Consider the following 25645-nt stretch of genomic DNA (forward strand, 5'->3'; position numbering starts at 1 on the left):
GAAGGTGGATTTGGGAAGCCTGTCGCAGCCATGTCCTGTCCGTATACGCGACCAACCCATTGCGGAAGGTGCAAGATTGATAAGGAGAGTCCTCAGAATTCAGCGTATATTGCGGGACAGACAGGATCCTTTAGCTCAGCGCGACAGTGTGCTCATTGAGAGATATCGATATTCCCGTGAGGGTATTATTTACTTAACCAACTTGTTGACGAGGGGGTGCAGGACCACCACCTGTCTTTTTTTTTTGCTCTGCCCTTTTCTTGGTTGCTGTTATGAACAAACTAACAGAGTATTACAGGCCAGTATTACCTTGCCAAGAGACGAAAAGCAATCTAAGAGATAAATATTACCATTCTGTAGAATACTCCTGTATTCCACTTTTACTTGTTCCCATGTTCTAGTGGGTCCTGTTGTGGCTCTAATGTGAAAGGGGATATAATATAACATATTATAATATAATATAATGCCATATGATATTGGACAATATAGTGTCATATGATAGATCTACCCTACCGCCTACTGGTGTTGGCCAGAGGGGCCGATGGTGCGATATGGCAGCCTGGCTACAACCGTAGCTGCCTCCACCAGTGTGTGAATGTGGGAGTGAATGAATAGTGGTATCGTACAGCGCTTTGGGTGCCTTGGAAAGCGCTATATAAACCCAATCCATTATTATTATTATTATTAAATTACCTACGAGTTTGATTTGTCAGCAACTTTCTGCCAGCCCCCCTCTCCTTGCTTTTGCAGCCTTTGCAGTGTTCTCTTGCGTTTTCATTAAACTCTGAAACTCCTGAAATCCCTCACTCATGAGTTCTTGCTCTACTGCCGGAAAATACCGAGCGCGCTCCTTCGACATTTTCGCCGACCAATCAGCGGGTTGCCGATCAATGTTTCTACTATCGATGCGTAGCCCCTTTTACGACACCCAGTGATGTCACATTACTGCGTCCAGCTGTACTAATCGTCAACAGCAGGTGTGTTCGGGGAACCGGATTAGCGAGCTCACGGTTAGCGCGATGGTTTGGTCTTGGATGTGTCATTTGATCTTGGATGTAGTAAGCGACGTACGAAGAACAGGCCCCAGGGCCCTGTTTCAGAAAGCCGGTTTAGTGCAAACTCTGAGTAAGTATACCCTGAGTTAACGAAAACTCTGGGTTTTCGGTTTCACAAAGCGAGTTCAGCTGAAGCCTGAGTGAGTCACTATGACGACACACTCCGTGAAGCTAACCTGCCCCCTAGCAGGTTTACTACAACTAACCCTGACTGTCCCCGCCTCTTTGTCGGAAACCTGACAGTAGGAAGTGTCAGACATGGCGTGTCCCTTCCTTGAAGAGCCAGTAGATCTTGAAGCCCAAATACTCCGCAGAGCTCTCCGCCGGGAGAGAGTGATCAGAGCGCGTATGGACATTTTATCATTACCTGATGATTTCCTGTGCGAACGTTACAGTTTCTCAGCACAATCAATAAGTTATTTGGATAACATCCTCAGGCCATATATTGCGCATGTGACACATCGCGGACATTCTCTCAGTTCTGTACATATTATTTGTATTGCACTTCGGTTTTTTGCAAACGGGAGCTTTCTGTATAATATTGGTGACGCTGAGCACGTTCCCAAGGCTACCGTCTGTCGGGCAGTCAGGAATGTTACAGTTGCACTGAAACGTCTCCTGTACTCGTCTGTGGTGTTCCCCGGTCATAGACCCACAAGATTTATCAAAGAGGGATGCCACAAAATTGCAGGTAGCAGGATGAACAAAACTTAATACATGATGTGGTGATACTTGAACTACTACTTAAATTTTACATTTATTTTCACGGTTCCCAGGCGTGATTGGCTGTATAGATGGCACTCACATTCCAATCATTGCTCCTTCAGTAAATGAAGGAGACTATGTGAACAGGAAGTCTTTCCACAGCATTAATGTACAGGTACATAGTTCCCTGTAGCATTTCAAACTAACAAATTATTTCATTATAGTAATGGATGCTAATTTGTGTTCTCTGCACTGTGAAGATCATATGTGATGCTGCCAACATTATCACAAATGTGGAAGCCAAGTGGCCAGGCTCTGTGAGTGGTGGTGGTGGAGGACCCCCACCTGTTTTTCGGGCCTCCGCTTTTTTTCTAGTGGCCATAATGGGTCACATTTGAGCATACAGAGTAAGCAAATATGTACTTATAATGTGCTCAGATAATTTCAATAAGTGCTTACAGAGGGGAAATTAATGTAGCCTCTAACTGCAATTGATTTACATAGGACAAACAGACCAAGCACTATGGCTCATAATACAATTACACCTTACCTGTTTGGACTATATTTTTATATTTCATTTTTACTTGCTGCCAGGAACGTTGGGGGCCTGTTGGGTTGCACCTGCGCTCAAATCACATCACAAAATAAAAGGTATAAAATACAAAATAAAATATAATAAAATAACGTGTTAAATGGGTGGAAATCCCTAGATCAATGTTTAAATTAACACTCACGCATTGACTCTGTCGGCTATGTTTTGCCATGCATGCTCTCTTTCTTTTGCAGCTGAGGCTGTGTTACTTTTTTTCTGCAAAATTTGCATGTTATCAGCATATGCTGCCATCAGAATTTCGGCCTCAAGCGCTGTAAAGTACATTGACCGCACCTTCTTTCCCTCCTTCTCCATGGTAATTCGCTTAATCTGTGCTCCACTAATCAGGGCTTTATGTATCCTCGTGCGCACGCTTAACTTGGGGTTAAAGCAACTCCGCGTTGATTGAACTAATTGTTATCAGCCTTTCTGAAACCGAATATTCCGAGTTGGACAGTTCGGGGTTACTCAACCCTGAGTATCGTTTTTCACTCTGAGTTTTCTAAACCGGCTTCCTGAAATAGGGCCCGGGTGCTAAAAAATAAACCTTAGACTCAAACGTTAGAACGGGCTTTTCCCCGCAGCACGCCGTGTAATAAATACAAAGAAAACAGCGGCCGTTACAACTTACGTCTAAAAATGCATCGTTTCATGCATCGGTTAAAACACTCTACTCCGGGTAAAGGACGCGCAGCTGAAAACACTTCCCGCAAGACGAGCTGCCCGAGATTCACAGAATTTACAGAAAATGTTACATTTTTGTGATTTATATCGTTATCGGACGATAGAATTCTTATATCGGGATATGAGATTTTGGTCATATCGCACAGCCCTACTGGGAAAGCGTTTACAGACGTTTCTTTTAGCTCCTGCACTGGATTAGACATTTTCTCAGCATTGGTAATAGGCCAACACAAGAATAAAGCACTGGGGGCAACCACTTAAACAAAAGCCTTAACATTACACACGTAAAGAGCCTAAACACAAAAATGGGGGGAAGAAAGATTTTGACAGAGCAAAATGTGATAAATATGCTCTTAGCATCCACCAATGAAGAGGCTGAAACACCACGAGAAAATAAAATTGTCACAGCTGACTGGATTTACACCATTACATAATTTTTTATTAGTGCTTTGACAGCAGCATGTAGTTGTAGTTTGATTTTCCCTGCAGGTAGTCCCCGAAACCGTTTGCTCCAGCAGAAGCTCACAACTAAGTACTCATAACAACTGCACAGACTGATGACATCCATTAATAATATAGAAATAGCCCCTAAAGGTTTGAGATGCTTGCACTCTCATGCAAACTGTAATTTGCTCACATGCTAAATGTAAATTTCTTCAAATCTGTTTAAACAGAGGGACGTTTAACTCTTCAGGACTATTAAAAGATTGCTGTTGTAACCAACAGATTATTTTTAGACAGAATGTAAAATGATTATTTACATACCAATGTGAATGTTTGAGAAGCTCCAGCTGCTAGAGGAAAAAAAAAAAACCCATTCACTGCTTAACTGCTTCACCAAGATCAGCGTGCTCTTGTCTAAAGACATTAGTATGTAGTGACTCTTCTCTCAAGCACTACATCAACTACTTCTTTCAATTCTCTCATTTCACCCACTCCTATGTTTATTCCCCACAGTGCTCACTAAAGGTTGTTGCAGCCTGCTGTGCATGCTGGATTGCCAGAGGCTACCATTAACATTAGCCACTACCAACCAACAGTTCAAATCAGCCATTGTCTCTTAAAGTTACTCCAGTGGGAGCTTCACATCTGTTCATTTTGTAATTCTAATGCTTTACTGTAATATACACTTAAACTTATTTTGCAGTCAAGTGCTCTAACTTGACAAAACAGATTTCTGCACATTTCTGAAAAGCTCTTCCTCCACATCTCGTCCTCCTTCCCGATCAACAGCCCCAAGAGTGCCTCCCCCCTCCCCATCCTCGCAAACCAAACAACCACTCTACACAACGCACATGCCTCATGGGAATTTGTGTTTGGCCTCCACCTGAATCCTACAGTACGGAGCAGCTTCAGTACCTGCCCCAAGATCCCACGGGGGCTCTCTTGGTGAATCCTATAAATAAACTTTATGCCACGTCGGCTCTGCAGTCTTATACAAACACAGTCGCAGCGTTGGGAAACGGGCCCATTCCTCAGCCAAACGCTGGGGGTTTTTTGTGGTCTGAATCACACAGGTTTTTCCTCCACTCCCACATGTGTTGTATCATGATTTCGAGGTTGTACATTCAAAAGATTTGTTATTTTGACTCCATATTTGGCTTCTGGAATTTCCCCCATAACTGTCACATTCTTGATATATGGAAAAAAAAAAAGTGTTGAACATAGAATCCCCATTATGATTTCTTTAATTAAAATAAATCCTGGTAGATCTTGTTTAAATGTTTGAGACACACCACATTTCCCCCAAAAGGCACCGAGGAAAGCAAACAACCATCACTGGTTGGATAAAGCAATAATCACCTAATAAAAAAAATATAAAAAAAATCACCACACACTGGTCACAGCCAACATCTCAAGTTATGAGTGTGACACTTTCTCTTGAGTTTCCTCTACTCACTCTTGCAGTCTGAATTGTTAACAGAGCGGAGTAACCACTGAGGGTGGGAAGCCTTTCTGCATGCAAGAACCAAATATGGAGGAAACGCGTACAATCACAGCGCATGCACAGTCGAAGACTCCCTCTGAAGTCACGTGATCTGTAGGGTGATGACATCACAAGCTCACATGGAGTAAAAAGACTAGGAGATGTCTCGCTCAGTATTCTGTGCTGCATTCGCAGCCAGCACAGAGACACACATCAAATGAAGCGACCCGGGCTCTAACTTCACCTCAGATGTGGAAAGAGTTCAAGTTAAGAATAAGATGAAAACTGTCCAATCGCCAGAGTCACGTACAGGCAGGACAGTGGTGACAGATGGTGGTGGGGGTGATAAACAGTAGGCAGAGTGAAGAACACATGACTTAAAGCTTCAACAATTTTTAAATGAACTAAAACCAAAGCTGCGAAACTGTAACAGTATCCCGAAGGGTGATGATCAGCTATGATGAAGGGCTGAACAATTATACCAACTTCAACTGCTTAAAAAGCTGTGGCCACTTTATGGGTGCCTGACAACGATTTCTACATCTCAATACACTGTGTACAGTACTTGAGACACCCCACATTTTACTTTTTTCCCCCCTTTCAAGGAGTGAGACTTTCTTATTGTTTTAAATGTGCGCTTCAGCAATATTTCTCCATGCTATCTAAAAGGTATTCAGATACTTTTCCTTTAGATATCAGCCTTTTCAGTCCAGTTCCTCTGCCTAACGTCTTGCACAAAACTGCCCTATTGATATGTTCCAGATTAAGTTGGAATTTCTGAGTTTCCAGTCAAATTTCATCTGGAATGCCCCCCCAACTTCTGGATTTTGCCACTCAGAATTTAGGAGCAGCCCCACCAACCCGGGGTTAACAATCCAAGCTGGCAGCAGCAAAATGAATCTTAAATAAACAAACAAACTGCCACCGTTGTGCATTTGTGAGTCGCTAAAAAAAAGCAATACGCACAGCAAGATCCATGAATATGCTGCAAAACAAAATTATGTTGCTTCTTAGCAAGGAAGAACCATTGCTTTATCGACTTTCCTACAGGAACGTACCGAGTTCCGACATGCAAGACTTCCAATGTAACTGGAACTGCATATGAATAATTGCAACATAAAAAAGGCACCTAAGTCAGTCGATGAACCAACGTTACAAGGAAATTTAAAGTATCTTCAGACACTGAATCTACCAAATAAATAAAAATACGAAACAGTCTGACAGGGACAAAATTAATAAAAATACAGGGCTACAGTCATTTTCCATTTTCCTAGCAAAATATAAAGAAATGGTTAATCGTCCAAGGCTTCACAGAACTATAAATGCCAAAAGTGATTCAACGTTTGCATGAACATTACCACAATTATTTCCCCCCATAATGTACACACTTCATAACAAAGGAATAAGATGAAATATAACTGGCACCCACCCACCCTTCAAGCCAATAAAAAAATAAAAAAAAATACAGAGGAGCCAAGTCATATTTCAACGTGCCACCAACTGGACACGTCCTCGATATAAACTGTCCACACCCGAACCTTCTTGGAGGGATGTGCCTTTATCACAGAGTCCAGACACAAGCCGGTGATAGATAAAAGTAACCCGAGCTGGACAACCTAAGAGAGGGACTATAGTTTGTATGTGACACGCGTGTAGTGTGTGGGGAGAAGTGCAGTACAGTGAGTACAATAGACACTAGGCTGCTACCTAGCTTAGCAATGCTACACTTTGTGAACAAGCCATGATGTTCTCAGTTTTGCTATCTGACACTTTTAAAAAAAAAATTAAGAAAAAAAACAACACAGGATTGGTTATGTTGAGACTTCCATTTTCAACTTTTGGTTGTAATTCCTTCTTCCTACAGAACAATGTAAAACTGTGCATTACATCCTACTCGTAGCCCAAGAGCACACATGTTAAAATGGCTCATTATGCAGTGGCATTAAAGAGGGGAAAAGCAGAAACTCCTAAAATTAGAGACACTGTTATGCATTTCAAATATAAACATTTTTGCCAGTCAACTCATTATTTGACTATGACAGTAGGGCTGCCACAAACGATTATTTTGATAGTCGACTAGTCACCGATTATTTTTGCGATTAGTCGACTAATCAGATCATCATCCATTGGACGCAAAACTACAGCTTATTGCACCAGCAGCATCTGCTCTTATATAACTATCATTAGCTTACAGCTTTAAGTGTTTAAGGTCTGTGCTAACTAAAAATAAAGACCAAGATGATAGTTTATTAAATTTTAATGAAATTTGCAGATTGTTTCGGTGAAGTTTAATAAACTCCTTGCTATCTAAAATATAACAGGACACCGGAGTATATTCTCCAGCATCTCACACTTCTGATAATCAGCTGTCTGCTTGACGTTTATTCAGCTGTGTAAAAACTAACTTTAATCTCAGACAAACTGATTTACTCAGGAACAAATAAAATACTAAAAAAAAAAAAAAGCCAAACAATAACATTTTAAGTTATCTAAGTGACTCATATATATTTAACCTGAGTAGCGAAAGACGGCGGTGGGTTTGAAAACGATTTGCGGGGAGTCCAGTGTTCTCACGGCGCTAGTGACCTAGCCCCCGGCTCGATAACGAGCTAGTGGGTAACAGATGTCTCCGAAAACGTCGGAGCGCTTTTGAAAATATGTGGTGTCCTGATAAACTGAGCAGATATTTGAGGTTTACACAGCTACATTCTCGCCTGAAAATATGTTAAACGTTTATTTTGTGACCCAGAAAGAATAATAAGAGTAACATTAAAACTAACCAGCTGCCGCCATTGTTGGAAACTGCGCTGGGCCGCGCTATGAATTCTGGGACACAGCTGCTTCTTCTTCTTCTTCGGGGTTTAACGGTAGCTGACATCCTTGTACATGCAATGCTGCCATCTTCTGTTTCAGTCCGTTATTACACTCTTAAATCCTGCCACTTATTCCTGCGTCTTTTGTGATCTTACAAAGCTTCAAACGACGCGTCGACGATTTTGATAGTCGACGTAATCGTGACTAGTCGACAAATCGTGGCAGCCCTATATGACAGTAATGAAATCTTCAGAGAAAAAAAAAAAAAAAAAAAAAAAAAAAAGGAAAAACTGCAGCACCAGAGCATTGAGATGCTTCTGTAGGTTCAACAGAAGCTCACAGAAGCTATCAAATTTCCCCCTAACCTCCAACACAGTCTCATTTACACAAGCCAACCAGTCAGCTGAGCTGCCATTAGCACATTAAGGACCCATTCAGCAGCTGAAGCATGGTGGCAGCCTGGTCTGCAGCTGTAGTTCCATTTTACCCATTCAACTGTTAACACTCATTCAGGGATGGCAACCTTCACTGGGTCCCGACACCTCGTAAAACCCGCCAACAAACAGATCCGTGGTGTGTGACGACACAAGAAGGGGAGTCGGAGGGGGGCTCTTCACTAGTGACATTAAAGATGACAACGAGAGCTACGGGCTGGGACAAATGCAGGAGAAAACAGAGTTGTCCATGCTAATTTTAAAACAGCAACCCCCTACAAAGCGCTGAGCAGCTCTGAATAGCCACAAACTACCAGAGTACTTCAGATTTACAACTGAGAGGTGAGATGAAAACCATACCATGCTACAGAAACAAAAGCAGCACATAATCTTATACAAATAGTGTGCTAAAAATAAACAATCTAAAGTGGTGACAATAGAAAGTAAATAAACTAAAGGCATGTGATGCAAATTATAAAGAGAAGACAGTTGAACTGCCTTCCTCTACTCAAAGGTTTCTGTACGTGCTATAGGAATGCTAATGCACTGAGCTCAATCTATATTTGCATGTATTCTGTAGATCTGCCGATTGTTTCAGACTCCCCAGCCAAGCTAAGGTCACACCTCATCTGACAATTACCACAACAGCAAAAAGAAAATAACACTTTAAATCATTTAGGTGCTTTGAGCTGAAAAATGTATAAATCACCTCAAAAATTGTGGCTGTGTACACCAATGTCTGCACTAAACCACAACTCTCCAGGTTATACTTTTAAATGTGCCAATTCTCAAAAACACAAGAACATTTGAGTAATTAAGGACAATTCAAGACTATGATTAGCTGGTGTGTTCATGTTAGCATGACTTCATCACACAACACAGCAGATGCACTGCACCTCCAGTCCTACTACAACTACGTTTAACTGGAAATGGGTAAATGGAACGCAACATTACACCCACACAAAACTCCCGAGTGAAGAAAAACACCAACTCCTGATCTCTAAATGAGAGAAAGAGTCATATCAATGTTAGGGAGATCCACAACGAGTCAGCCCTGTTACTGTTTCGACACCATTAGCCAACACTGAATTCCCAACAGATGACAGTGTCTCTCTTCCATCTGTGAAGTTGTAAATTTGAAGCTCAATTATAGAGGAGTATACCAACATAACCATGCTACCCATCCAAATTGTAGCTCAGGGAGTGGACGCAATGTTAGGTACAACACAAAGTGCAACACATTAAAGCAACATTTAATACACTTTGATTATTAGACAGCATTAACCTTAAATACACACGAAATATTTGCATTACCAAAGTTTAGCCATTAGTCCGCCCTCAGTTTATTGTTTTCTGACTTTTAGACTAGACTAACTACCAGGAACATCCATACTGAACGTTTTGAATCTGTTATTGCCAATCACATTAAAATTATGTAGTGACCCAAAGAATAAGACTGGATACAAGTGCTGGAAATTAATTTCCTCTAAAGGGTGTCTGGCTGTTCGGGAAGGGCTCAGTATAGAACAACTCCTGCATATTGAAAGTTGTGAGTTGCGGTGGTTCAGGTACCTGGCTAAGATGCCTCCTAGATCAGCGGTCCCCAACCCCCGGGCCTCGGACCGGTACCGGTCCGTGAGTCGTTTGGTACCGGGCCGCGAGAGTTGAGGCTCAGGTGTAGAATGTGTGGTTTTCAGGGTTTATCGGTTTTCAGCGTTATTTTGTTATCGTTTTTATCGTTAACTCTGTTTTCCTGGGTCTTTTCACGTGTGTTATGAATAAATCTTTTTTCGGTACCGGTACTAGTTTTATTTTGTTGTATTTATCCGCGACACCTTAAAGGCCGGTCCGTGAAAATAATGTCAGGCATAAACCGGTCCGTGGCGCAAAAAAGGTTGGGGACCTCTGTCCTAGATGAAGCATTTCATATATGTCCTGCTAGGCGGCGGCCCAGGGCAGACCTAGTATACACTGGAGAGATTACAGAGGAGCTGAAGAACAAAAGCTAAAAGAGAAGGTGGCTAAGTCAGGTCTGGGCTTCTCTGCTTAGAGTGCTGCTATTATGACCGTTGAAAACAATGGATGGATGGTTGAAACACTAAAGTCATGGTAAATAACTGGAGTGAAATCTCTCCAGAAAACAGCCCTGGTACTGCAAACTAAACTTGTTTAATTTTATTAGTACCAGAAGCAACACCCACAGAGCCAGAACAGAGCAGTGAGGTGTTGTAGGAGGACAGGAAAGAGAGTGGTTTAGCCAAAGTGGCTGCACTTTGCTCCTAATTACAAGTCTTTTATGCACTGGACTAGGGCTGGGCGATATATCGAGTTTTTAAAAAATATCGATATATTTTCATACGAGATATAAGATGTGACAATATCGTTTATATCGATATAGTCTATGTTACGTTATAATTATACTTGTGGAGCCGCAGGTTTGCCTCTCTTTCGTCCACTTTTGTCTCTACGCAACGTTACTCGGCCTCGCCTCTCCTTCACTGAACACAACTCCGCCTCCCCCATAGCTTCACCTGCAGGCAATGACAAGATGAAAGCGGAAAATCTCCGTTAGCGAGTTACCGTGCGTGGGGCTGGATGGCGTCAACGTGTTAGCGAGCTAACCGCGCTAACGACATGCAGCCCAGAGGGGCTGCACGGCCTAAAATCCTTTCCTTTTCTCAAAAATCGACAGTGCGCCTTATGTATGAATTCTGGTTGTGCTTACTGACCGCGAACCGATTTTATGTGGTACACAGCGCTCAGCAATCTGTCAAAAAATGTTTTAATATGACTTTGCTAAGCTACGGAGCTGCACCGCTTGATGGATTGTCGGAGAATTACGGCTACAGAGGAGCCGCCTCGCGGAGTGATACGTACTGTGTGTGTATAAGGACCACAAATGGCACCTGTTCAGAGACGTGGTGCAGCTGTGAAATCTGTCTCTTTGTTATTACGCTCAGCGTCTATTAGTTTACATTTTGACTGCACAATTGTGAGCTTTTTGTTATGCACAAAAACAACATTGTTTTCTTTTATTTATGGACCATGATTATTTAATATATGCTGATAATTTATTTTTGAGTAATATCTACGCTGTATGTAAATAAAAGTGCCCGTGTGACATCTGGGACACAGTGTGACTAAGAACTCTCTTTTTGTTCTTAACTTATGGCTTAAAAAAAAAAAAAAAAATCGAGATATATATCTTATATCGCCATCCAGCTAAAAAATATCGAGATATGAATTTTGGGTCATATCGCCCAGCCCTACACTGGACATTGGTCAGCTCTCTATATCACCTTGTTTTTAGCTAATTGATTTTTGTTATCACCAAAACTACTTTGAAAATTAGCTGGAAAACACTTTTAATTGCCCTACTTTGCCTGAGAAAGACACAAAACAACATACTACAGATGTTAAAGAAATCTAAAGGTCATCAGCTTCAGCTTCTAGGTCAGACCTCTCTCAGTAATAGTGAAGGTAGACTGGATTTTTTTAAATGTACTTTGCTGAAGTGGAAAAAAGTAAACAGGACAGGAAGTAGAAACAAAAACAGCTCATGGGGTTGGCAGGGTTGACAACTGCAAGCCACAAAGTTATCGCACCCCTCACCTGGTTTTGTTAAATTTCCTACAGGCAGCAGTGGTGGGGTACACATGCAAACGTGTTCATGTTACAAATGGAGCTTTCATCGTTTCACAGTTTAAAATATTGCATCGACCAACTACTTTGTGACAAAAATCAAATATAATCAGCTGTCTGTGAAGATTCTCCACCCACAAATGAACTACAACTCCACCCCGTCTTGTACTGCAGTCTTTGTTAAGCCACAGAGTTTCTTGTAATGGCTCAACCCGTCACCCGTCACTAGAAAAGAGCCCATCAGCATGAAGTCCATGGCAGTGGAGTCAGCCTACGTCCAACTCAAACGAGGATACGATCCTTGTTTGATGAGCAGCTTAAATTTATTAAGGACCAATATTAGTACCTGGTCATTTATTTGTCTAGTAGGAAAAAAGAGACAGGAAGCTCTGATTTTTGCGCTACCATTAAAAATCAACTGAGGATGGTGGTGTCCCATCAAGTGGATAACAGATGCTAAAAATCAGATGCCACACACATACACAACACTGGCACAGTCCCCCCCCTGCTCCACAAAGAAAGTGAAGGAGATCAAGATATAGTGTACCCTGTGGGAGTTTTGACTTCCAGTAGGTCTACAGAGCAGTTGTGTCATGCATGTGGACAAAAAACAAACAAACATACAAACTTCTCCTAAAGACATGCCAAAGGCACTGAAAAGCATGGTTGCAATTAAGGAAATCCCAAAAAGTTGATTCTGTTCATCTGGACACACTAAATCACTTGGATGAGTGCCGAAACATTTCTCCCACTGAAAACGCAACATCCAAATGAACAGAATCAACTTTCTGGGAAGTCTCAATTTAAATATACTCAACAAGCCATTGTTGGAAATGATTGATGAGAAAGGAAATGCTTTAAACATTTGCCATATCTTAAGGAGCCCAAGAAAGTGCTTTGGTACACAACACCGGATGTAAACATAATTTGTGTGCTCATGGTAACTCCACAGTGCACCTTTAAGCCTGTGGTCATTACTCTTTACACGCCAGTCTGGGGGAAACTGGTGTGGTGTGCTTGAGCGCCAGTGGTGGTTTGGGGAGTAAACATGAAGCCACACTCCCTGGAGAACAGCCCCACTCATGTTTACTACAAATATTAACAGTCTTACACTGAAGCTAACAAATAAAAACTGCGCTTTACTAATTTTGATCCATCATCTCTGAACAGAAAGGTTACACATGCCTTTAAATTTCAACCAGAGTGTCGTCTCGTATTTTCTCTAGGACAGCAAATTCAAAGGTCTGATAAGAATGTCCTCTCTGAACTCTGTACGATGACATGGAGCAACTACCCATCCAGGTCCTTACTGGGTCAAACATTTTATCTCTCACTCCTGTTAAATGTTCATAATGAGTCAGCTGATGATCTTTCTTTTAAATGGTGGATGGTAACGGTAATTATGACTGTATATGTAACAGGATTTATGTTATGCTACTTTGCACACATTAGGTGTGGTTAGAAAACTCAAGGTAAACTTGACATTAATATGAAACCAAATCAGTCTGAACCATGGGGAAAATTTTTTTATATATCTTGTCGAAATCCGCTTTTAACATATAGCAACATACTCCCACTGTGACATGTGGATAACCATTCCCAGTCATGCAGGTTCTAGCTTTATCCATAACAGAATTCCAGGATCTTGTTCAAGGACACACATAGTACAAACGGCTGATTAGAAACTACAGTGTGATCACTTACAGGGTTTTAAACTCCATTTCCACCTTCTGTCTTACCAATTTCCATGACGGAGGGGATCTTAGTTTCCCTAAATGATCACTTGAAACTAATCATAAGCCTACTTCTATTAGCTTTTTAAGGTGACACTGATGCAAAGCCAGACCAACATAAAGGTTTGCCAGGATTTGGCAAAGTAACATCGGTTCAACAGCCATCAGAGATGGCCAAAAAACACCCACAAGCATCCCCTGGCTATTTAAAATAGCCTTACACTTACAGAACTCCACTTAAGAGTAGGATTATTCCCACCAATGACTCTGACTAGCTAAGGAGCAAAATCTTGACCTATTGTTTTGTTTTTGAAATCAAAACTCTAGCGTTTTATGTCAGGAATTTGTCTGTGTGGTGGATCAAACTGAGCCAAAAGTTCTGGAACCACACAACCACAAAGACTTATTTTATCATTTCTTCAATTAATATAAAATAGCTTATTTGGACCAAATTCGGTCCTTGTGAAACATCTGAGTCGTAAACATCATATATGTGTGTTATTAAAACTATTTTGCAAAAGCAAACACTTGTATGTTGACATATTTTATGCTAAACTTTCTCACAAAAAAAAGTTTGTTTTTGTACATATTCCTTATGTGTTCTCATTCTTCTTGGCTTTTACCTGGGACCTGTGTGCAAAACTTAGTTTCACTTCCTGCGAATGAAAGTGTTGGAATGACAAAAAACACAGAAGAATTAAAAATTCCTCATGGTAGACATATTTCTATATCACTGCCCAACCCAAAACCATGGTTTACCTACATACCCAAAAACTGAAATCTATTTTCAGGGAACTGCTCATAAGTCATGGAGACAAAAACCTGTGACTAGAACTTCCCAGCAACACTGGTAGTGGCCTTGAATCATAAGTAAACAAGAAAACAAAAAGGTTTAGAGCCACTGCCTCAAAAAGTCAACCAGCAAACCGGTTTCAATCAGGATAAAGAAGGGGTGGAGGGGGTAATGCTGCCTGGCAAGCTACAAACTGGCTCTTCATGTGCTGATGTGACAGATTTAGGAGCAAGAAGCAATCCAATCCACCCTGAGTACAGGCTGAAGTCTGCATGAGTTACACACGCTTTCAGCTCTTGTGCAAACAAAGACTCGGACCTGACTGAGCGGCTGCAACACAGCCGGCGTGCAGGAAATCACACATGGCTGTGAGACATGAAAACCACGTTGCTTTAACAGGACAGGGAACTGTCCCCTACATGTGCATCACCAATTATCACTCCACCTGATAGATTATCGACAAGCGGTGTGGATTCTGGGGCAACTTCGTGTGAATTGTTACAGACAAAAATATAATAGTAATCAGTTTTCTAGATCACTGATCGATAAGATAAAATCCACGATGAAATCTGCCTGCTAGCTTCCAAGCTAACGACACCTAGCAGGGTGGAGGAGCAGACTAGGTACCGGGTTTTACTCTGACAACACATGCACGACGTGACAACCGGCTTCTTTACCACGAAAACCCCCGGACCGCCTCAGGCAAGACCGCCACATGCGACATCTGCCCTCTAATGCAGCGAAGTCGCCCAAGCAGACAGCTAGCTAGCTAACAGCTCTCATGCCTTTCTATAGGGGAACACGTGGAGTGAACACGTGACGTCTCACAACAAACATGCTCGTTTTTAGAGCTTAAACCACCAAATGTTTCAGGTTTGACAAGAATTTTAGCACCGAGGAGGGCTCTCTAAACGACTGAGAGGCTGACGTACTTTACACGGGCTGATCGGAAGCGAGTATTAGCCACATGGGAGCTAGGCTAACATCTGAATGAGAAGGGCCCGGCCAAGGACTAGGCCAAAAAGGGAGTCAGTGTGCTATTGTTAGCCAGCTAAGCTGCTACACAACCGAGCATACTCGTGCCTTTAAAGCTAATTGATGCAATGCGAGAGACATGGGCGGATGTCTCGATCGACTGATGCGGTTGATGCTGTGTCGAGACCGGTCCCAAAAGCAAACAGTAGTAAATACTGGTTTAAATATTTGGCAAGCTTGGTGTGTGTCAGCAGAGCAGAGATGTGGCTGTATGCAAGGGTGGGTGTCAGCAGAAGAAGGGGGAGAGAGATCATCAAGACAGAAGTCTTCTCCTTCCAGTCTTCTCCTCCTAACTTGAAAGTTTAAAGTCTATGCAAGCAAGCATGCACGATGACATCGCTAAACATTAATACGCTCCTTCTCCTAAAAAGCCCCAAGAAAGAGACACCAAAACTCTCTCAAGTAAAAGAAAATGCACGATCTGATGACACACCAGTGAGCAACTTCACAACCTTTGCACCACAACACACAGTGCCCATAAAACGTCCACGCAAGTGAAGGGCTATTTGGGGTACCGGATCCCTGAACTGCACCTTTAAATTTCAGAAAAGCTGCAGGCACTTTGGAGCACCTTTACTTTTTTTTGGGAAGGGTGTGCTCACTTGTGCAATCAGCCACCCATGTTCCCCCAAGAATAGCCTTCACTATGAGGTTGTGGAGGGAGGGCTTTAACTCCAAATATAACCAGCCTGCAAAATACCACAGTTAGAGCTTGTTCATCAATTCTGTTGCCTCTCTTTTTTCCTTTCTTTTTGGTTCAATAAATCACCCCCATGACTCCCCCTGTGCAAGCAGGACGACCACACCTGTGCAGGCAGACACTAAACACAACACTGACAGCCAGTAAATCAACACGTAGGGAGGGTACAGACCGTGGTGTGCTTGTCCATTCACGCTGACCACGGTCACAGCATTCATTTTCCTCGTCCACGGGTTCACCTTGGGCGGGGGAGCTTCAGTAAAGTCCTTTTTGTTGCCACCGCCGCCTTTAACTCCCTCCTCGCTTAGCTTGTCTTCGCTGTCACAGCCGCCTTTGCTCTCCTCTGTCGCCCGCTTGGAGGTCTGCTCCTCCGAGCCGGTGGTCCCTCCCTGTCCTGGACTGCTGCTGCCGCCTCCGCCGCTCCCCTGATCGGCGACACCCGTCTGCCGCTTGGCCCCGTCGCCCCGGCCGCTCGCCTCCTCCTTAGGCTCACTGCGGATCACTTTACCGTGCTCCTTCGCTTGAGCAAGCGGGTTGCCGGGTAGGAGAGCCTCCACCTGAGTGGCCATTTCCCACCACCGTCTTTCTTCCCCCCTCAGGATTACCAGTCCTCCCCCCCCGGCCCGAATTCGCCTTCAATTTCAGGGAAACGTGAAGTTTTTCCGCAGAGTCTACCGCCTCTGTGTCGCTCCGAGACAAAAAGAGCTTCAGTCCACGACGCGGAGCAGTCAGCGCCGAGTTAGAGCATATACAAAAACCCAAGAAACGTCTCCGGGGCCTCTCAGGATTACAACCTTATCTCCACCACTAGTAGCAACATGGATGATCCCCACCACGCGATAGAAAGGTGCGCGCACGTACAGTGTGGAGGGGGAGGAGACACGTAAAACGCAGGGAGCGCGCTTTTGGGTCAGGTCGACGTGCTGCTTTCATGCGCTTCCTCGTCATAAAACCTCTTAATTTCCAATTTGGGAAGTCGTAAAGTGGCTCTTTGTCGGGCGCATTCAAGTGCGATCAGTAACGAAATGTATCACTGAGTCACGCTGTGTGTTTTGGACGAAGTTAGCTGTTGAAACCAAGGACTCACACCAAAGACAAAGACATTTTTATAAATGAAAAAAGAATTCATCATTTTAATGCATTTTTTTCCACAATGAAACTGGAATAAAAGTGAAACACATCATTTATATATATTAATGACTTTCACATAACAATTGATTTAACCCAGCTGTCTCAAATTTTGCTGTTGGGGTGTGACTCAGCATGTAAGCCCATCATGCATGACGTTACAATATAGGAATGACCAATCAAATGCTCCAAAAAGGTTTCCCATCATGACTTATGACCCTCAATCACATGCTACGTAAAAAAGCTAGTTAAACACCTGTAATGTTTAAGCTGTATTTAACTAAGTAAAGGAAGCGTGAAGGCAAAATAAAATAACTTAAAATAGCAGTGCCTGTCCCACAGAAAATACTATCAGTGTGAAATGTGTTACAAACATGCAGTCAGCTCTTTTTGAGATGACCAAAAAGTCTGTTTATATTAGGCTACTGTTATTGATTTTATACAATTTTATTAGTAAAAGACAACAATGTTGGATGAGATGTCTTTGAACTTTAGGAGGAAATCCAAGCACCTGTAAAGGTGAGCAATTAATTTTCCCAAGAGGCCACATGCCAACCAGGGACTGTTGTGCAGGGCTGGACTAATGACCTTATAAAGAGATTAAATAAACTTGTGGGGCCTTCCGCAGTTTCTCATGTGGTATCTCGGAAATATGAAGTGCCCACCCCCTGATCCTGGAGGAAACTTATGCAATTATAACCATTATCACCATCTATCATTTCTTATACCCTCGTCTACATCCATGTCAGATTTTTCCGATAGACGTAAACGCACCACGGATCTTTTGATGACGTCTGGCTCGCTCTTTGGACGTGTCACCGTTTCATCACCTTTACCTCATTGACTTGCTGACCAAAACACAAGCTTATTATTGTAACAAGTAGTTTACAAATACATGTTCGTGGGTACCACGTGGAATTTGTCCTTTTATATGCTTGTATAGATTGTTTTCTCTCTTTTTTTAATTTTAAAGAAAGGAAAAGAAAGAAAAGGAGAAAAAAAGGTGGGCATGCAAACCCCCTTCTCAGAGTTCACACACTATACACACACGTGTGCATACCGGAGCTGCACGTGTGTGCTCCCTCCTGATTTCCCCCCAAAAAACAAGCTCTTCCTATGAAGTTTTCTACTTTTACCGAAACACACAGATGTCCCAGTTGACTATGCGTCCGTTGTTCTGCGTGTGTTTGTGTTGTGTCTTTAGCGACATTACGCGTGGCTCAGCATTACAGACCCTTTTTTAGCTGGTCTGGTTGATTATATAATGTGCTACTTGATACTCGGCGTGTGTAAAAGCGAGAGTATGGGAAAGAGGGGACGCGCCTGTGCGTTTGGAGAAAGAAAATGATGACTTGTGTTGAACGCAGAGGGGAAAAGTGGCTGTGCATTAGCAAGCTGTCCCTCAGGCAAATATTCAGTTTACTGAATGCTCCAACATTAGATTAGAGTCAGAGGCTCTGAGATATAAAATAGCAACATAAAAATATTGCATTCAAACTCTATAGTAAAACATTATCTGTGCAGTATACAGTATATGAATATACTAATATAATATATAAGTACAAAAAGCAGTCATGTAGGGCCTGGAAGTACTTTTAGAGTGTTTTTGGACTGTAGAAATATACAAAACCTGGATCAACCCCGGTTTCCACAATAGGACATAATTAAAGTTGATTTACTCTAAAACATTTCAAGTGAATACAATTTTATTTATTTAGTACTGAATCATAACAGTTGTTGCTTCAGAGAACTTTATATTGTAAGGTAAAAGCCCTGCTAAACCACTGAAAACCCCCAACGACCCCCTACGAGCAGCAATGGAAAGGGAAAACTCCTTTTTAACAGGAAGAACTCCAAAAGAACTAGAACATTGCATAATACATAAGTTAATGGACGTAAATATCGTATCTATTCGTATTTCTTGCAGCTAAAATGTGAAATGTACAGGACTGAATAATGCAATATTTCCTTTTCAAATGTACTCCCTGGTGCGGTGAAGTAGCAAAAAACTAACCTAATATGATACATATAATATAAAAGTGATACAGTGCAAAATACCATTTAAATTATAAATTCTGTACACTGTAAAATAAACATATAAAAGTACAATACTGTAAAAAATTCTCGAGCCACAACTCATGTCGTTATATTCTGCTTTTAAGGAGCAAGACTTTCTTGTAATCTTTTGAGCAATAGTTCTACAGGCTTTCTGAAGGTCAGTTTTTCTTTGGACATTTGCTGTTTTTTCACTTATTTTCAGCCCACTCCTTACACCTGACTATTTTCAGATGAATGTTTTTGTCTTAAGCCACTAAAGACTGACCTATGAATCATTCGAGCACAAAAAAGGCACCTAACTCAAGGAAAACCAGTGTTGTGTCTGCACAACAGGCAACTTAACAAAGAAACATTTTTACATTGTATCTTTAGAAACTTTGTTACCAGCAGCTTGCCACAAAAACATAATGAACAACGCCAAATAAAACACAGTTTGGCAGGCATAAAATATTATTTTTTTAAGCAACAAGTTGATTCTCAAAGAGCTCTTAGCTCAAAAGTTCACATATCTGGGTATGGTGTGCACAGTGTCCTTAAAAAATTGAGGAAATTGGAAAAGTGGAGGAAAAAAGAAAAGATGGTAGGCCCAAAAAATATCTACAGCAGATGAACAGTATATTTGTTATATTGCAAAATCTATCAAAAAAAAAAAAAACAACAACAACAACAACCAACAAATCGCAAAACAAAAAATAAATGAAGGGTTTAAAAAAAAGCAAAACTAAATCTGAGTTAGCTGATTCTTGATTCATGGAAAAACGCTTTCCAAATAAATATTGCAATCACCAGCTCTACTAAAACACTAACTTCACCAGCTTCACAAAGTGTTTAAAAATAAAACATATGTTATGTGTTACAAAGCATTTATAAAAAAAAATTTGACACATCAGCCCAGGAGCTGTAGTTGTTGTACTCAACCAACAGGATTCCTGGAGTGTTTTCTGAGTAAAGCCAGAACTATGCTGTCAGCCAGTACTGATCATGGCATGCACAAACTTCCTCTTAGCCTACTAATGGCTGCATTATTATGAAGGGCGTAGCATCAGTTGCTATATTTGAATGACGGGTGTGTGCAAGAGATAACAGTTCTGTGACAAGAGAAAGTAATGAGAAAAAAAAAGTTTGGTTTGATTTAAATTACACCAACCATATGAATGAATTCACACCCATCACATTCCTGCACGCACATTCTCCAGCTTCCTTAAAGCGGGTGGTCCTGACTACTGAGATCAATAAAAACTGACAGGTCTCTTTAAAGCTAGCACCACCATTTCTGCAGCATTCATATAGCCATAAATAGTATGCTATTTTTAAACCGACCCAGTAGCAAAGTGACCTCACTGCAAAGAAACCAACTACACGTTCATTTTTAACATTAAACTATCTCCCAAATCCTCTATTAGGGATGAATTTTCATCTACGCTGCCAACATTATTGTGTTTTTTTCAGTCAGTGCTTCACCACAGGGAATGCTTTAAAGTTAAAAATAAAAATAAATGCTTAGTGGAAGAGTATTAATTACTAGCTGTTACACCAGTACCAATTTGTGATACCAAAACTGTGAAAACTCAGACACCAGCTTATGTAGACCTAAATCTCCCACGTGAATGAGGGCATGGTGGACAAAACTGGACCAGCTGCTTTTCTCTAGCTGTTATCCACATTATAATCATATAACTGTCATAAAAGTCAGTCGTCCTGCTTTAGTCCTGCCAGAACACAATGTGTTTAAAAAGTGTGTTCAGGTATGTTAATTAATAAAATACTTTCTTTATTCATAGAGTTGAATATGAATGTTTCCAGCAATACATTTTTTAAATAAGGAACATTAAAGGTACAGTGTGCAAAAATCTCACCACTAGATGTCACTAGATTGCAGGTTGCAGTCGATTGGATTCTGTCTTCTTAACCCTTCCAATTAAAGTGCAGAATCCTGGGTAAGGTGGCCACCGTTCTTCTGTAGTGAGTGTGGGCTGTCAGGCCACTCATTACCTCAGCTGTCAAAACGTGTCCACATCTGTTTACTTTGCAGGAGGTTGTAAAACGATTGTGTTGATGAGCCAGGGACGTTCGCTTCTGTCTGATGACAGCAATACTGAAATGAGTTGTCGAGGATATCCTGAAGTTTCCTGTCAGTAAGCATCACTGTTTTTGCTACTGTTAGCCAGCGTTTGTGAAACTATCTTTGAAGTGGATTTAACATTTTTGGACTCTCTCATGTCTTTTGTCTTCTTCCTCTCACCCCAACTGTTTGCCCTGAGCCTGGTTCTGCTGGAGGTTTCTTCCTGTTAAAAGGGAGTTTTTCCTTCCCACTTTCTCAAAAGTGCTTACTTATAGGGGGTCACATGAATGTTGGGTTTTTATCTGTATGTATTATTGTACGGTCTACCTTAGAATATAAAGCGCCTTGAGACGACTGTTGTTGTGATTTGGTGCTGTGTAAATAAATTGAATTGATTTATATGAGAGGGAATAAACCCTAATACAATGTGAGAATGTAATCAAACTGTTCATCAGAGGGAAAATGTGATTTTTGGGACACTCAGGTCTAACATTAGCACAATGTTAGCTGATAACCAGCTGTGTTGATGTTTAGCCAGTTTGTTGTCAGCTTTGCGCAGAAGAGATGGCCACATGTCTAATCTGCTGTCAATAAGTAATTGTAACAATACTGAAAATAAATAAGCATGTTTTGTGCCAGTTTGTGTGTGTCACAGCCCTGACTTCAGTTTAGGAGACGAGGAATGAGGTGAGGAGAGGTCATTTAGATATCAACAAAAGTGATAATATTTAGCAAAAATGAAAAGTGAACTCCAACAGCATTATACATAATTTCACTTTTAATATATGAGCCAAATAATGTGCAATTCCAGTGGCTTTCTCACATCGCATGTCACAGCATTCAAACAACACAACAGTGTCTGAATGACATAAATGCATCTGCACAGCTGGATGCAGCCTGTAATGTTGCTTATTCCACAAATGAAAAGCAATAAAAATTGATGACCAAAGGTTTTAATGTGGGGCACTGGGGCGCTTTGTTTACCATCACAATTATAACACTTGGTGGACACTTTCCCAATTTATCCCATAAAGCACGAGACCTAATGAATGTTGTGCAGCAAACTTGGATGAAATCAGCATCTAAAACAAACAGGAAGTAGCTTACCTAAGGTCATCTAAGACCCCCCTGAGACATTAAAATAGAGAGTTTATATTATGAATCTATAAATGAAACGAGGGAGGCAGTGATAATTGAAAAGAAAGGGAGTATGAGGAAAGATCCCCAATTCTTTGAACCATCTCCCTAGGATCATTGGCCTCTGAGAAATAATTTCACCCCAGGCATCTCTTTATCTTTTGTTGTGCAACTCTGGTGTAAACAATGCGACACTTGAAACTGTAATATCTAATCACTGTGTAATTGTAAATGATTGTCTTTGCAGTCATTTTATTATTACACTGACATCATTAATCTCACTTTCTGGTGTCAGGTTTTAACAGTGCAGTTCTGATGCTTTTGTGGTTTTGATTGAAAATAGCACATGACACATCAGCATCAGACCTATGTTGATGATACTTCCTAATCTCTTTCTCTCTCCTCCTCTCTTTTGTCTCTGAAGGGCTACTCAATTCATGACAACAACACAACACACAGCTGAGTAGACATACACAAAATACACAAAATGTGGTAAAAATGTGTGTGACTGATGCTGTCACCGCAGCATCAGTCACCGCACCATCAGTCCTCCTGTCCTCTCTCGCTCTTTGTTCCTGCACATCCTGCTACTACTTAAGACAGAAGTCGTTTGGTTGTTGCCCGAGTGTTGGATTACCATGTTAGTGAAAAGTGACTCTGTTTTGCTCCACACCTACAACTCACCTGTTTTCTCATCTGCACAGAAACCCTGATGTTATCCTGAGAGCCAGTGATCAACGAATGTGTGGAGGTGAAATTTGACTCTGACCTGTCCTCGACCGAACTCTCAACCTCTGGAAATCCTATTTCGATGTGTGCTCTTTTGCATTTTGGGAATGTGTTTTGCTGCTACAGTTCATGTACATTAAGCTGAAAGCAGGAATTTCTGTTGGTATTATAGGCAAATATGTCACATTCCCTCATTGGGCACTTTTTTAGGTACACCATGCTTGTACTGGATTGGTCCCTCTTTTTGCCTCCAAAACTGTTTCAGTTCTTTGTGGTATAGATTAATTTGTCAGAGATCACACAGTTGCTACAAATTTCTGCACATTCATCTCCCATTCCAAAAGAGCAACTCTTGTTTTAAAAAGTGCTCTTTTGGATTGAGATCTGGTAACTCTGGATGTTCAAGACACCATTGTGATGATCTGAGGCTTTTGATGACTCGAGGTGGATTATCAGAAGACACAGATACGGTCAGCAACAGTTCTCTAGTAAGCTGTGACATTTAAACATTTTTTAGTTGGTTCTAAGGGCCCCAAGTTTACCAACAAAATATTCCCCATGCCATCACACCACCATGAGCCCGAACTGCTGATACAAGGCAGGATGGATCCATTCTTTCATGTTTTTTGAGTCAAATACTGATCCTACCATCTGAATTTTGCAGCAGAAATCAAGATACATAAGACCAGGCAATATGTTTCCAAGTTGCTATTGTCAAATCCTCTGCAAATAGCCTCAGGTTCCTGTTCTTAGTTGACAGGACTGGTACCCAGTCTGGGCCAGTGGTCTTCTGCTGCTGTTGCTCATCTGCTTCAAGGTTCATTCAGAGATGCTCTTCTGCATACCTTTGTTAATACGAATGGTTATTTAAGTGACCGCTGGCATCAACAAGTCACTCTAATCACCTTTCTTCCTTATTCTGATGCTGTTTGAGCTTCAGCAGGGTCTCTTGATCATGACTGCATGCTTCAAATGCATTGAGTTGCTTCCATGTGATTGGCTGACTACATATTTGCGCTAATGAGTAGTTGAAAACCTGACAAAGTGGCTGGAGAGTGTATTTATTATTGGTCCATGTTTCGTTAGAATTTTAAATTCTGGCTTTTATTATATGTTTGATGATATAAAGTTCGGCTTTTACAAACTTTTAGAGTCTGATGGCTATATTCACGTTATAATGGATGCTATTAGCATTAGCAGTGATCTATCACAGATATACTGATGTTGGCACATACAGTAGTTCTCTGATTAGCATCAGTAAAGAAACATTGTTTTTTTTTTAATTTAACATAACAAAATGCAGAAAAAAATGCAAAAAAGGTTTTTAGGTTTATCGTTTATAAATTTGGCATTGTTTTCGTGGTGAAGTGGATCTGAATGCACGGTTTACAAGTTTCTAAGTAGTTTGTGAAATATATCCCGGACGATAACATACAATGAAGCCATATTTTTCCTTTTGCAATGTAACTCTTAACATGTTGTTCTAAAACATCATGAGAAATATCGAGCAGATATATGAATACTGGAGGTGTTTTTCTCTGAGACACTGGTACTGGCATCTGTCTGAAACATCCAACATGGTTAAATCTCTAACATGTATTTCCACATTGTTAAAAAAGTTACATTAGGAGTAACGCAGTTAGGAGCAGTGACTTAGCTGACTGAAAAGATTGAGGAAGGCACTGACTTTGGAGAATGCTGTGCATAATATAAACTGATCACAGGTCCAGTTCCTTTTCATTATGTTGCTTTCATTCTCAAGTTTTTCCGTCCCCGGGATCAAACCATACATGTCACAATAATGGGGCGATCGTGGCTCAAGAGTTGGCAGTTCGTCTTGTAATCGGAAGGTTCGAGCCCCGGCTCGGACAGTCTCGGTCGTTGTGTCTTTGGGCAAGATACTTCACCCGTTGCCTTCAGTTAGGAGCACTACTGGTGGTAGTCAGAGGGCCTGGTGGCTCCAGTGTCCGGCAGCCTCACCTCTGTCAGTGCGCCCCAGGGCAGCTGTGGCTATAATGCTCCAAATAATGAGAAAGGAGGACCTGAAGCTCTCCCATCTGACTTTGGCCAAGAGCCGGGGTACACTGTGGGCAGGTTGATAGTCTATCAAAAGGCCGACAGGGCAAAAACGCTTGAAACCTTGACACAATGACTGATGACTGATGACATGTGACGACTTCCTTTACAGCAGATGTGATCACCCTGTCGTCAGGGTACGCTGACTCTGAAACTAAAACTTCTAATAACTTAAACTTAAAGCTTTTATTCTGTCATTAAACACTGACCGATTGCTGTGTGTGCTGAAAGGCATGAATGCAAAAAGTGTGTGTGTGACAAACAGCAGAATGGAAGTTTGTCAACAAACCACCACAAGGTCTGTTGTGGAGCTGCTTCTTGACTCAGTGGCTTTTAGGTCA

At 41.4% G+C, this 25645-nt stretch overlaps 1 protein-coding gene across 7 annotated transcripts in view; it reads right to left on the minus strand.

Annotated features, from left to right (window-relative positions):
* Nucleotides 1-16974, minus strand: part of larp1 (La ribonucleoprotein 1, translational regulator) — a 58668-nt gene extending 41694 nt beyond the window's left edge. For all 7 annotated transcript variants that reach the window (XM_086309317.1, XM_086309316.1, XM_086309315.1 and 4 more), the window contains exon 1: nt 16287-16974. In XM_086309317.1, coding sequence (XP_086165443.1) covers nt 16287-16683 — 397 coding nt within the window. In that variant the 5' untranslated portion in view covers nt 16684-16974. The remainder of the gene's footprint in view (nt 1-16286) is intronic.
* Between the last annotated feature and the right edge of the window lie 8671 nt (nt 16975-25645).

This window comes from Aulonocara sp. 'chitande type north' Nkhata Bay, linkage group LG10 (assembly GCF_057382095.1).
Source record: "Aulonocara sp. 'chitande type north' Nkhata Bay isolate Kocher_YH1m ecotype deep benthic linkage group LG10, A_spYH_male_GT1.1, whole genome shotgun sequence".
In the NCBI taxonomy this organism is placed as follows: Eukaryota; Metazoa; Chordata; class Actinopteri; order Cichliformes; family Cichlidae; genus Aulonocara; species Aulonocara sp. 'chitande type north' Nkhata Bay.